General features: G+C 39.5%; 1 protein-coding gene across 3 annotated transcripts in view; it reads right to left on the bottom strand.

Moving 5' to 3' along the window:
- PIP4K2A (phosphatidylinositol-5-phosphate 4-kinase, type II, alpha) overlaps positions 1-15,129 on the bottom strand; it is a 164,789-nt gene that overhangs the window by 81,000 nt on the left and 68,660 nt on the right. Inside the window, exon 1 of one of the 3 annotated variants that reach the window (XM_015561745.1) lies at positions 6,511-6,597. The exons of the other annotated variants lie outside the window; for them this stretch is intronic. Within the exon in view, the coding sequence (XP_015417231.1) occupies positions 6,511-6,516 (6 nt within the window). The 5' untranslated portion in view covers positions 6,517-6,597. Of the gene's footprint in view, positions 1-6,510; positions 6,598-15,129 lie in introns of those variants that run through there. 3 annotated transcript variants of the gene reach the window in all.

Here is a 15,129-nt window from a genome sequence, read left to right as displayed (position 1 = left end):
AGATGGGATGCCTGCAGCTGCCTGTAACCAGGTCTTCAGCCTGTCTCCAGAAGGGCACTGAGGCTGGCACACAGGGAAGTCAAGAGAAGAGAGACAAGAGCCATGGTGGAGGTGACATCATTTGAGCCTTTGAACCCACTGGATCCTGAGGCCAGCCTATCCCTGCCATCCTTCCCAGATACACACACCAATAAGCCCTTTAAGCCAGCGGTTCTCAAGCTGGGGATCGCGACCCCTTTGGGGGTCGAACGACCCTTTCACAGGGGTCGCCTAAGACCATCGGAAAACACATATATAATTACATATTGTTTTGTGATTAATCACTATGCTTTAATTATGTTCAATTTGTAACAATGAAATTGGGGGACACCACAACATGAGGAACTGTATTAAAAGGTCGCGGCATTAGGAAGGTTGAGAACCACTGCTTTAAGCTAATGGAAATTAGGTTTCTAACACTTGCAATGGAAGATACTCAAATATAACACTCAACTACTTAGTGGAGGTTGAATGAATACGAACTTTATTCACCTGCAGGGAGAGGGGACAGGAATGCTAACAATGACACACACTCCAAGAAACAGATTTTGAGAGTTTCAAATGAGCATAGTTTACTTTTTATATTCAGATATCTACCATGCCAAAGGAATTTAAGACTTCCTGATGTCTTTCTGTACATTCATCCAGTGACAAGGACACCCTAAAAGTACAGTGCCCCAAGTGGACTATGAAAGAGAAGCTCCCAGAAGGCACTGGAAGGTGTCAGGCTGATAGCAATTCTCGCACACCCTCTGGCTCCGGAGAAGACGAGGTGGAGCTGGTATGTAAAGCAGCTGTCTCACTGACACCCAGACGGGGACCACATCTGCTGAAAAGGCGAGGAGGGACAGCCATGCGTTTAGAAGCCCAATCATTCACACATGGCCGACAAAACCTACAACATGATGGAGAAGGGAATGGGCACATATAGTTCAGCATTTAAAAAATAAAACAGGTTTCTTCAGCAAACGTCAAAGTTGAGACCTATTTTTTTTTGACTTTTGTTTTTCTTTCCAGGAACAGGGCAGGGGGCAGCTTGTTTTACTGCAGAAGAGAGAACAGTAAGAGGAAGGTTACCGCTATGCAGCCTATGCAGTTTTCCTGGTCCCTGTTTTAGGTGGTGAATGGGCCACGCATTTTTATCTCCTTCTCTTCCAGAAACTCTGCTAAAATGACAGTAAAGGGAGATAGAGGTGGAAGAAGGCAACATGGCAAAGAAAACTGGTGAGCAGACAACAGAAGAGGAGACATTTCAAAGAATTTTTAAAAGATAAAAAATAGATTGTTAACGGATGTGAGGCGAGAAAGCTGCCACCTAAACGCCTGTGGCCACTCTGCTCTCATGGATGCAGAACAAGCACCTGGAGTTCAGGAAGCCGAAAGCATGCGGCCTATCGCCAACCACTGCACCCGCGGCGGCAGGCAGGGAACTGATTCTTCACAGGGCTGAACCCAAAGGCTTCCGAGATGGGAACAGCAGGCACAGAGCAGGGCTGGGCTGGGCCACGGGAGGGGCGGACGTCTCTGCTCTCACCTCGGATCCTCGGCACCTGCCCTCTGCTCTGCTGCAGGCTCTCCTGTGGCCACTTCCTGAGGGGACACAGGCAGATTCCTCTCGGGAGAAAAGGCCCTAGAAACACTCCACAGTGGGCAACACTAGAGAAGCTGTCTGCAACTCAGCCACCCTCACGTAGAAGCCCACTGGGTCAACGAGCATCACCTGTCCGTGTCCCCGGAACTTACAAACTGTGTTAAATGGAATGGATAGCAATGAGCAGCTAGACACGTGAGGGAAGCCCCTAATACAAAGGAGAAGAACTGAAACAAATCTATTGGGGGTTTTTTCTGTGATGTTTCATATCACACAATACTAAGCTACCAAAGTCAATACTTCACCAAGTACTAAAAATCCTTGAGACATAGTAAGGTCAATATTGACTACTACTTTAACCAGAAGCTGTGTATTATTTAACTAAGAGGAGGAATAAAAGGAGAAACAAAAAGGAGTAGGAAAGCTATAGCATCACCTGTCACTGCAGAAAATGCACAGGTAATACCAACAATGGACATTCACAACAGTGTAAGCATATTACCTAGAAATATAGGGTAAATACCAGGCAAAATGACTATATTTGTGTGCTAATATGGAAAGTTCTCCAAGAAATAGTATAAAGTGTTAAATATGCTCCCATTTATGTTTTAGAGAAAAATTGTACCTTCATATATTTGTGTATGGAACTTGCAGAGAGTACGTAAAAGCTGGAGGACTAGGTTTGCCAGTCTGGAGTGGGTCTGAAGTTCCTCACATTATTTCCATAATAATAATAGAGAGAAAAATTAAAGCACTCATGAAGCAATGAACTCAGGAGACATCCCATAACTCTAAAGCAATGGTCCCCAACATGGGTACATGCTCTCCAGCAAGGAGATAGGAGAATTTCTATTTCTATTTAGTTTATATGTAAGAACGTTAACCATTGCACAATTTATTACACAGCTTCACATACAGCTGCATCAGTCCATATGTCAAAGCCATGAGCTATGTAATGTAAGGGAGGTAACCTGAAGAAACTGCAGGAATTCCACAACCTGGAGGGGTTGGCAGTTAACCAACCATGGACAAACACCATGCCTTTGTCCATGTCCAGTGTATCGCAATGGATTGCAGCTTACATGTGCCCAACTGAGTGGATTTACAGAACATACCATCTGGTTTTAACATCTGGTCTTAATTAACCCTCACAAAACAGACACGTGTTTCAAAGGATGCCTGAAAGAAACCACTGAATGAAGCTAATGCTAAAAACACAAGCACGTTAACAAGAATATGGCCGAGCTAACAGAGAGCCGGGCTCCTGGTGTGTTCTCTCTACTGACCATATTACGAGGTTAAAGCATTGATGATTTAATAAAAAAATGACAAGAACGGTTCAAAAACAACTGAAGTTATTGAGATTATTTGAAATGTGGGCTCCTGTCCATATTGATTAACTGATATAAATGCATTTCCCCACGTGTGTGCTGTGCCTTGAGATATCGGTAGATGATAGTATGGAGCTATCAAAGTGGGCCGGTCACTTAAAAATTAAGCACTCCCCTGGCTGGTGTGGCTCAGTGGTTGAGTATCAACCCAGGAAACAAGAAGTCATGGGTTCGATTCCAGACCAGGGCACATGGCGGGGTTGCATGCTCGATCCCCAGTAGGGGGCGTGCAGGAGGTAGCCAATCAATGATGTTTCTCTCAACAATGCTTCTATCTCTCCTCCTTCCTCTCTCTCTCTCTAAAAAGAAATTAAAACATATTTACAAAACAAAACAAAACAGAACTTTTAAGCACTCAACTGGAACACAAATATCTATAAGTTTTCAATGATGTTTTAACGTCACGTAATACTAAACTACAAAACTTAACGCACTATGAAATTTTACTAATTGAATGAATAGTGTACAGAAACATCTTTCCAGGTTCCTTTAAAAGCAAAAATCACATACCACTCATTATTCCTACCAAGGCAAAAATGCCAAACGTATATGAAAACCATTATGGCACCAAATTCAACAAATTCCTTTGTCAGCAAATACTACTGGCAGATACATAAAAAATACTGTTCAATATTTGAGGACTCAAGGTTTAGAAGACACTGCACAGCCTCTGAAATTTGCTTTATAGCTGCATCTAAGTGACAACATTTTTCTCCTGGGTGGGCGATGTGCAGAAAAGGGGAAGGGAATTAAGTACAAACTTCCATTTACAAAGTAAGTCATGTACAGCACAGACTATAAGTCAATAATATCATAACTATGTACAGTGGTTATTAGACTTATGTGGCGATCTATTTATAAAGTAGGCAAATGTTGAATCACTATGTTGAAACTAATGTAATATTGTATGTTGTCTGTCTGATGCTGTTGTAATAACCTGGTTATTATTTAACAGGAAAGGAGGAAAGGGAAGACCAGACAGATACTTGCCCAGCAAGGACTGAGTCACCTGGGAAGGTGCTTGCTCGTCAATCACACATAAAAGTGAGTCAGTGCCCAGAACAGGTGTGGGCCCTGCAAGCATGTGGAATCTGATATATCAACTTCCAAGCAAAGGAGCCACGCTCTCTCGGCTCCAGGGCCCAGGCCCCCATGGCCTCTGTGACAGGGGCACGCTCCCCTGCACCCACGTGGCTCACGGCCTTAGGGGCCCCTCACAGGGACTAAAGGACTTTAATCAGCCTGGATGCTGAACTACACCCGGCTGCAACATGGAAGGGAAGCTCTGGACACTGGCCGTGCTGTGGGCTGAACCCACAGCTGCCCCCTTTCAGGTCTGGCTTAAGGGGCAGGGGACTTTGGAATCCGAGGAATGTAACTTCACGCCAATACAGCCCATCCTCTGCGGGGGCTTCTGAAAATTCTTATTTCAGTGGCATCCCAAAAACCTCATCCCCACTCGTGTCTGGGAAATCTGGCCCACTAATTCCTCCTGCAACATGTCAACTACAATGAAAAATAATTTTTTAAAAAAACACACCAAAACAAAAGAACTACCGTATCTACTCTGTATGGTTGAGAGGAAAGCAGAGTGAGCAGTATAATGAACAACATAAAATGATGAACAAAAACAGATCCAGAGACAGAGAAGCATCGATCAGACCATCAAACCTCAGAGGGAAGGTAGGACAGGGTGGGGGTCAGGGGGAGAGATCAACCAAAGGACTTGTATGCATGCATATAAGCCTAACCAATGGACACAGACACCAGGGGGGTGATGGCATGAGTGGGGGAGTGGGCAATGGGGGATAAGGACAATGGAATACCTTAATCAATAAAGAAAAAAATTTATATAAAAAAAGTAGTGAAATTTGAAAGATGAGTCATGCGTGCTTCCGTTGCAAACGGACAGTGCTCCAAATCTGTGACCCTCTGCCGGGCTCAGAGGTGCCTGCCTGTAGTGTGCTCTTCCGCAGCAAGGAAATAAACACACTAAGTTTCCTTTCAAAGCAAAGGGAAGACTCAGCATCAACTAAGAAAGTAACTGCTTTTCAAGAGAAACTAAAGCTTTGAAAAGAGAGAATTCTAAAAACAGATGTTTGGACATGCTTCCACTATTTTGTGATCTTGTGGCCAAAAACAATGTAACCGTGTCACCTATGAAAAGGCAAAAACTTGGAAACAGAATATTCTAGCTTATTAGAAATCTTGCAGAGTTTTAAGCCTATCTGTTAATGGGCTTTGAAACCATTTGTTCATGCCCTATAAACAATAATACCTTCCAGTAACTTCAGTTGTTTTCAGGAAAAATGAAATTTAACAGTTGGAAGTCAACTAGAAGCTTTGTCAAGTGAACTAAAACTCTCAGGATGGGCTGAGACAAGGAAGGAGCAAGATAGTTGGCGAGTGATACAGTTCTTCCATTTGTATTTATAAACCTTTGTGTGTGTTTTCCAGCAACAAAAGCTATTAAAAGCAAGAATCAAAATATACAGAACCTTCGATGTAGGCTTAAAAAAATCAACATTAAAATAAAATTTTCATTAAAAATCTCCACAAATTCATTATACTGTTTTCACTAAAAAATGATTATTATAATGAGGGCAAAAGATTTTTATAGTGTTAAAATTATTTTAAAATATTTAGTCTTAAAATTTTTAGTTGTTGGGATGCTGTAAGATGTACATAACATTAATTTTGCACGTGAATATAATAATATATAAATAAGTACGCGTTTGCATGCTTAGATTTCACACACATGGTATGAGATAAAAAATATTTGGAGTCTATTGTTCTATGGGGGGTGGGGGGCGTTCAGAGTACAGGACATTCAGCTGTGTGTTTGGGGGAATAAACAGCTCCGGGTATTTTTGGCAGAACCCTCTGCATGCCCTGAGAGTAAAGCTCCGCTGAGATAGAAACTCAGTCCTCTTTACATCCACGCTGGCGAGGGGCAGGCTCCTAGGCAGCATTCACATAGCCATCGCACATCTCACTGTAAAACAGTCCCCAAAACTTCCATATGTACTAGCTGCTTTCCCCTCATGCTGATGATGTTGGATTATTCTCATTGAATAGACGAGAAATAAAGTGAAATAACTCAGAAGAGAGGGGAACTGGACTCCTTTGGATCATGAGAAGGGAAAGGTACAGTTAGATTCCTCTATGGTCAGCCCTATACTGGTGTCAATCTCAGTACACATTTCTGACACTGGACCCTCAAGTCCTGGACATGGTGCCCCACGGAAAGAGATGACATTACAGCCAACGCTGTGGTCCTGTACCTTCCGAGGAAGCCGCGGTCCAGCCAAGTCCCTCTGTGGGTTTGTGGGATGATGCCCCTGGTAATCACAGGTAAAGCATGCCAGGAATTTGCAAAAACTTTGAAAGTTTGGCATATAAATTTGTATCAAATGATTGCAAGGGATTAACAGCACTTTTGGTATCTAAATATTTAAACTGCCTTCTTGTAAGTTAGTTTCTACTCACCCTCATTTCTAAAAATACATTCTGTTCAAAACTTCAGAATAACTTGCTTCCGAGCTCAGAGCTTCTCTATCCGATATGCTGAATTAGTCATGTTTTTCTGGGGACTTAGATGCTTTAGCCTAAAAGACTATTTCAAACATGTGTAAGTGCATTTTTCTAAGTGAAACCCAACAGGCAACTTAAGTTTTGTCTAAAAAAGAAATAATTGTTGAGCAAACAATAGTCTAAAGCTATTTTATTCAGAACAAGAGGAGATTGTTTCTCAGACATACCAGGCTACATTTCTTACATAATTCTCTTATGTCCAGAAAATGTTTCCGAAAGTTGAGGATAAGCTCAATTTAGATTTCAGTTTAGGTCTTCCATCACACTGAAATGCAGAAAATCACTTTTTCGTATAGATCTGAATTTACTTTATATTTTAATGTAAAGCACAGTGATGTGGTTTCAAAAAATAATCATTAGCTTAGCTAATATTTTTTTCATGGTTGAAAACAGGATGTTTTTATCCCTTTCCTTTGATGCATATATACCCACAAATGTGTTCAAGTGTTTTACAAATAATAAAAATAACGAGCACTTTTTGAAAACTTGGTCATTAAAAAAGTAAACTGTCATCACTGCATGATTCATGACTTTTCAAAATTGAATTATATATCTTCTATCCACAAATACTCCTAATTCAAAAAAATGGCAAAAGAACAAAAATTCTACCATTTTCATTATTTTAGGAAAAAGCACTTGCAAACCACATGAGTTTTGCATAAATAATTCTCTCCTTTTCCCACCTCCTCCCACCACATTCTAGGTATTTATTCTACCAACTATAAAAATAGATACACCCAGCTGGGGTGGCTCAGTGGTTGAGCGTTGACCCCTGCACCAAGAGGTCAGCAGTTGGATTCCTGGTCAGGGAGCATGCCTGGGTTGCATGCAGGAGGCAGCCAACTGATGATGTTTCTCATTGATGTTTCTCTCTCTCTCCCTTCCTCTCTCTCTAAAATAAATAAAAGCATATTAAAAAATAGATAAGCAAAAGCCCCCAGAGAATTAGATAACAAAGAACCTTATTTCCTAAGTAGATCAACTGACATTAATTTCTCATTTACCATATGCTATGATCATGAATTAAGGATCCACATACCAGATTTAATCTACGCAGTTCTCATTGGATTTTAAATCTGGAAACTTCTAGAAGGTTGGACAGAGAACTGTACTCTTAGCTTTTATAAAAGACTCAATTTTTTTCTTTCATTCTTATATTTCAATTATCTTTCCTCTGAATCATTTGTGGCTAACAGTTTTCCTTAAAATAAAGAGCAGACTGGAGGTGAGTATATGACCTACGCCCACCCCAGCACTACAAATATCATATGCCTAGGAACATAGGACTACTCTAAAATTGTCTCTCCAAAGTCAGATCTGAGGTACTATGATACAGATCTTAAATAGTACATAATTTCTTTAAAATTTTTCACAAATGTCTTTTTTTTTATTCAGGAGTCAATTTTGCATTCAGACATATTTTCCTCTTTGATCTTATAGTTTAGAGTCTTAAGTTTGCTTGCCTTTGGAAAATATGGTTTAAAGAACCTAACAAAGCTTATCAGTCATACTCAGTTAGATATGTGATTTAGATAACTCCAAATTCATGTTTTGTCAACTCTGAATAAGTTAATTCCTGCTAACTTTTTTTTTTTTTGCCTCTAAATCTATTTACAGTAAAATCAAGGGATTGCTGTATGGAATTCCATGGAAATCATGCTTTTTTTATTTTAGTCCTAACAGAGGAAAATCAAAATTTTCTTGTTTCAATGTATTGAAGAGAAACAACCAAAAAGGAGGCACTTTTGCTAAGTCCCACATTACCAAACCAAGACTTAAGAGCTAACCTAATTGCAGTTCCATGCTTTCCTGGGAATGTAGTCTTAAGTGGTCAGTCTGGAATTTTCTGGACAGCACCAACGAGGTCATCTGCCACATAGGCCTTCCATCCCCCAAAAGAAGATGGAGTCATCTGCTCTCTCCTTGCCCCGCCTCCTCTGCCTTCCATTTTACAGCTCCTTGGAGCTCCTTTCTCCTTGCTAGATGGGGTGCTGCCCTCTTCATGAAACTATAAAGCCAATTAGATCTTTAAAATTTGCTCAGTTGAATTTTTGTTATTTAACAATTGTTAATTGTGAATTTTTCTTATGCTGTTTTTCTCCTTTGTCACATGTTATCACATACATCTCAGGAAATGCCAGAGAACTAGAATTTATCTTTGTCCTTCAGCAGTGGGAAAGGTCCTTTGGTCATGCCAAGTCACTGCTGCTTGATGGAAATGTCCCCTGACGACAAGCAGGATCCACTCAGACCTTTGAGAGTGAAGAAAGAGCTTTGCCCTGGCTGGTTCCTCAGTGGTTAGGGCATCAGCCCTGGGACTTGAAGGGCCACAGGTTTGATCCTGATCAAGGGCACATACCTCAGTTGCGGGTTCGATCCCTGGCCTTAGAAGGAGGCAACCATTTGATCTTTCTCTCTCTCTATCTCTCTATCTCCTTCCTCCGTCCCTTCCCCTCTCTCTCTAAAAATCAGTGGAAAAAATATCCCTGGGTGAGGATTAAAAAAAAAAGAAGAAGAAGAAGAAAGAAAGAATGAGAGCTTTACCAATGCTCACTGGTTCCAACTCAAAATAGAAACAAAACTCTTTGTATAGAACATCAACAGGAAAGCAGTCAAAAGCTACTGCATCGCCTTTTCCTGCACATCAGCATGAGACATCTAAGAAATATTTGAAATAAACCTGCATTTATTAAACCAAAATCTAATATGTAAAGAAAGATAAGTCACTTAAAACCTTGCTGTGATATATGGCATATTATGATTTCACTGCTGCTATTTAACCACACAAGGGCTTTGTCTATGTGCAAAGTCTTTCATTGTTGAATTTAAGAATCCCCATGATACTCAGTGATAGCAATGATTTGAGGACCCTACTGATTCCTTATGTAAAGACAGGAGAATAAGAAATATAAGCATTTGCCTAATGGCAGGATAACAGAAAATTTCTCATATGAGAGAAAAGTTGGCCAGTAGTCCTCGTTTTTTGTTTTTTTTTTCCTCCTAGATTATAAGCACTTTATGGAAATGGGAACTAGCTTTTACTCATCTTTGTACATTCCTGCCCACCCTAGGGACCAACTGCAAGATACAGTTGTTAAACAAATTTTATTTTTGTTTTTTAATACCCATCTGAAGAGATGCTTAGAGAGAAGAGGAGAAGGGGGGGGGGGGAGAGAGAGAGAGAGAGACATCAATGTGAGAGGGAAACATCAATCAGTTGCCTCCCATACATGCCCCAACCAAAGATCAAACCCCAAACCCAAGTATGTGCCCTGACCGGGAATTGAACTGGCAACCTTTCAGTGCACAGGATGACACTCAATCAACTGAGCCACTCCAGCTGGGCTGCTGAACAAATTTTAAATTAAATCCTTCATGTGTACACTTTAAAAGTGACTTTACTATTACATCTAACAAAGACAAATCCTGATACTTTTATCTATCTCTCCAAAAACCAAAAGCTATAATGCCAAGTATTAAATTCCTGTTTATCAAGTCACCAAAGTTTGGACTGACAGAATGCAATGTGACTTACTAAATGATAATTTTACTGGCATAAAATCAATGAAATAAAATATTTTCCAAACACTATTCACTTCTACCAGCTGAGCCATTCTTGAGGAAAACAGTGTTTGTATATTTGCATAGTATTTGTAAATTTACAAAGAATGTTCATGTCCATTATTGAAAACATATTTATAACATATATGAACCCTTTTCATCATCCAAAGGCCCAGAAATCATAGGGGAAAAATGGTACCCTAAATGCTTTAAAGTGATACAAAAACAAAATGACAACAATAAACAAGTTTCTCCCTCACTCCCATTAAATTAACTGATGGCTAATCAAAAAGAACAGAACATTTATGGGAGACTTAGGTCAATATATTTAAGAATGTATTCATTAAACACCTTTAAACTCACCATCTCTAAACAACACTATTGAAAGCCTGAAAAGAGAAAGGGGAAAAGAAACCACCTATTATAAGCATGTTTTACTTCATATTTTACTTACATGTGGTTTAAATATTACCTGTTTGCATTCTTCAAAAATATGGATGCATAAAGAGCTCCCTAAACCTAGACTTACTCTAAAATCTAGACTTACTCTAAAATCAGAAATATCTCCACTAGCACAGTAAGCGAGAGGGGATGACAATGTTGATTTCAAGGAAAGCAATATATCAACTGAGTGAATAAAACAGGCTGTCCTTTAAAAAAATTCTATATTAGATTTCAAAAATCAAGAGTGACTTTTAGATAACATATAAAAAACACTCAAGATAAAGTTAAAATATAAATAATAATGTATCCAAATGTAAAATGTCAGGTGGTTTACCATTTTCACTGAGGGGGTAGGCCTAACCTCAGAGAAGCCTTAGGAAATGTTATTTTCCTAATTTGTTCATTTGTTAACCCAATCTCACTAGTTTTCTCCTATCTTTTTTAACGCTCTAGAGCAGCGGTTCTCAACCTGTGGGTCGTGACCCCTTTGGGGGTCAAACGACCCTTTCACAGGGGTCACCTAAGACCATCAGAAAACACATATATAATTACATATTGTTTTTGTGATTAATCACTATGCTTTAAGTATGTTCAATTTGTAACAATGAAATTGGGGGTCACTACAACATGAGGAACTGTATTAAAGGGTCGCGGCATTAGGAAGGTTGAGAACCACTGCTCTACAGGAAATATACTTCTTATGGAAAGTATTACTTCACAACAAAGATAACAGAGCTTGTCATTACAATAGCAATAAATGTGCTAAATTCTACTGAGGGGAAAAACCTAAGATTTCTTTCAAATGGGATTAAGAAAAAAGATATTTTACCTTCACTAAGTGATGGGAAAACAGGAAGAGGTATTAGATGTTGCTATACAGTCTGAATATTTATGTCCCCCAAAATTCATATGTTGAAATCTTAACCCCCAAAGATGGTGGTGTTAAGCGGTGAGGTCTTTAGGAGGTGCTTAGGGCAAAAGGGTGGAGCTCATGAACGGGGATCAGTAGTGTCCCCAGAGATCCTTAGACTCTCCTACCACATGAGGACATGGAGAGAAGGAGCCACCTATGAAGCAGGAAGAGAACCTGCAGCAAAACATGACGCTGCTGGTACCTTGATCTTAGACCTCCAGCCTCCAGAACAGGCGTTTATAAGCCACCCCGTCTGTGGTGTTCTGATGCAGCAACCCACATAGACTAAGACAGACCCTTCCAGTGATTAGACTGTTATGTGATGCTCCGTACTTGGTAAGCACCTGACTGAAAAAGCTTGCCCACTAGATAGGTTTCCAACCACAGGCCAAAGCATGAATAGAGCATATAGGACAGACTGCCTTTTGTTTGGCGTGAAGCTGTTAACGATACCATGCCTTTTCCTTGACCCAATTTGCTAATTTCAACAAGGACTTATAGTGCCCCGATTATCAGATAACAGTTTAGTTATGTGTTTATTCTTTCCTCTAACCTCTGATGCAGAACACTAACCCTGAGGGCCCTGGCGGTATTTATTATGTATTATGATGCTATAAAGCTTGTTTCCGTGGCCTACTTGGTGGCTATTCAGAATATATGTTGCTACTTAGGTATTAAAGTGCAGAATTACCAAATGACTGTTAAGAATATAACTGGATAAAAATGATCTTCATCACATATGAAATGGAAATTTGGCAATGAAAACTGCTTTACCTGTAAGTGTGTGTCCACCAAGACAGCAGCTTCTAGAACAGTTGTATCTGTTCTGTTTTTAGATATGACCAAGTGTAAGATGATCAGCAAAACGTTAGAGTGAGCCACAGGATAGCAAAAAACCCGAAAACAAAAACAGCAAAAAAACCTCAGGTTATAGAAGCTTGGTTTAAAGAACCACAACACCCACCTAAAGCTCAGACAGGATGTGCAAATTTCAGGTCTGACTCATCTATCAATTACTGCAATGTATCTGGGTTCAAAATTCTCTCACCTTCCTTTGTCACCCATCCCAATTAAGCTAGGACACTCAGGCAGTTTGACACATCAATTCTCTTCATATTATTATTATTATTATTATTATTATTATTATTATTACAAGAGGAAATAATAAGATGGAGACGGGTTGATAGGAACCAAGATGACAACCTCTCATGGGTCAGAAGTCAAGTCACATACGCTGCCCAGAGAGCAGCACAGTCAGACCATAGCATACCACTGCATTAATGACATGCACTTGCACTTGGTATTGATAGTCAATAAATAGTTCCTTTGCTTAGTAATATTTTATTACTCCAAATATTTTTATATAGCCTTTTAGTAAACTATAATAATAGACTGTAACCCATAGAATAAGAACCTATGAGTTCATGCTAAGATAGATAGATAGATAGATAGATAGATAAAGAGAAAGATGAGAAGCTATTTCTTATTTTGAAAAAAAATTTATTGGTGAGAGAGAGAGAGGGAGAGAGAGAGAGAGAAACGGAGAGAGAAACATTGATGTGAGAGCAGAACATTGACTGGCTGCAACCTACCCAACCTCTCCTGGGAATCAAGCTCAATCTGGGCATGTGCCCTGACAGGGAACTGAACCAGCAACCTTTCAATGCACAGGACGATGCCCAACTAACTAAGCCACACTGGCCAGGCAAGAAGCTATTCTTTACAGAATTCCAACTAATAAGTATAGAAGAAATGATACAAATTTTAAAATCACCAACTGACAAATACTACAGCAATAACTGCTTCTGGTAAGAATCATCCATGAATGTTAAAATTAATGAGAAAATGTACAGTGAGAAATAGGGTGCTTACATAGTCTTCAGGTAACTCTCCACAAAATATTCATTGAGAACAATGAGAAAAATAGTAATTTTACAATGGAGAAAGCTGATACCACTCTAACCCAAGAAAGCAAAATTAACAGCATCAGTAAGGAGATTAAATCAACATCATGCATCTTCTGATATGATCCACTGAAATGAATGAAAAATCAATAATCTAGTATTCTGATAAAAACTGCAGAATCTGAACCAGATCATTAGGAAACAAACCCTAATGGAGATCCATTCTACCACGTAACTGCTCCGTATTCTTCATCAAATGTCTAGAGATCCAGAGAGACACTTTGGAACTCCTCCAGGTTAAAGGAGACAAGGAGTCAGGACAACCAAAAGCAGCTCGTGATCATGGACCAGAGAGGACACAACAATGAGACAACCGGAGAAATGTGACTAAGATCTGTCGTTGACATAACAATATTGTATTAATTTTCTGATCTTCATTAGTGGTACTACTCTTGATTATGTAAAATGTTAACATCTGGAGGAAGGGCAGATGGGAATTCTTTGTACTATTTTTTACCTCATTTTTATATGTCTGAAATTATCTCAAAATGAAAAGTTTACAAAAAAGCATTAATACCGACTGTGCTTTTAGGCTAGTACCTCCACCTTTGTGTCTCTCTCTAAGAGTCTGCACCTGCTTACTGAAATTAACAACTGGTCTTACCTCAATTTTCAGTTCTTAAGCCACATATGCATCTTACCTAGTATTAACTGGAACATTTCTCTCATATCCCATTGGGATAAGCATATTATCTGTTCTACTCGCCGAACAAGAAGCACGTTGCTCACGGGTAAGATATGCACTTACATGCCAAGCAACCAGCTCAGTGTTGAATGAATAAGGGAATAAAGAAGTCCTTGAGGCTTATTTTTTAAAAACAAAAATTATGGTGAAAAGGTAAGGGGAATAGGATATTGAATATTCTTAATTGTGTTACAGTATCAAGTAACACAAGGATAAGAAGGGCAATAAAAGAAGCCTGATTTTGGAAAGTAGTTTTCATTTTTGTCTTATGTTCTTTGGTTTTCTTTTTGTGCAGCATCCTCCCATCCTCAGCATTCATCATTTCTAAAAATTAACAGTAACACCACATCCTTCCTCAAGGCGAACATTTACTTAGGGCTCACCACGTGTCTGGTATCTGCGAACTGCTTTATCGTCTTTCTTAAGTCATCATCTTAACAACAGTGTGAAAGAGATAGGACTATTGTACTCCAGCCCCTTTACGGATAAGCACACCGGAGCTAAGAGCAATTAAGTGACTGGCTTAAGGTCATGAGGACCTCTTCACTATTGGTCTGATCTGATCACCTGGTCTGTGCAACTCCAGAACCTGGGCTCTCCGCCACCGCACTCAAATGCCTTATCTTATATACACATAAATAAATAAAAAGGGCATAAAGTTTAAAAAGAAAAAAAACAAAACACCTGTTTAATTACTTAAAGTAACCAGAGGAAAACTGCTTCAGGGTAGATGGCAGCTGAATAAAACAAACACAAAGGCTCTGAATAAAATACACTCTATCTGTTCTATTTAAGAGTCCGCAACTTTTTGCTCTTTTCATTTTACCCAGACACCCACAGTAAAAATTCCTCCTGAAAAGATTCCAGCTTTGCCTCATCTACTAATAAAAGGAGGTTAAAATGAATGTTATCTCCCTGCCTGGTGTGGCTCAGTGCATTCTCTCCCC

This window comes from Myotis davidii, unplaced genomic scaffold, assembly GCF_000327345.1.
Source record: "Myotis davidii unplaced genomic scaffold, ASM32734v1 scaffold1176, whole genome shotgun sequence".
In the NCBI taxonomy this organism is placed as follows: Eukaryota; Metazoa; Chordata; class Mammalia; order Chiroptera; family Vespertilionidae; genus Myotis; species Myotis davidii.
This window is presented reverse-complemented; position numbering and strand designations above follow the sequence as displayed.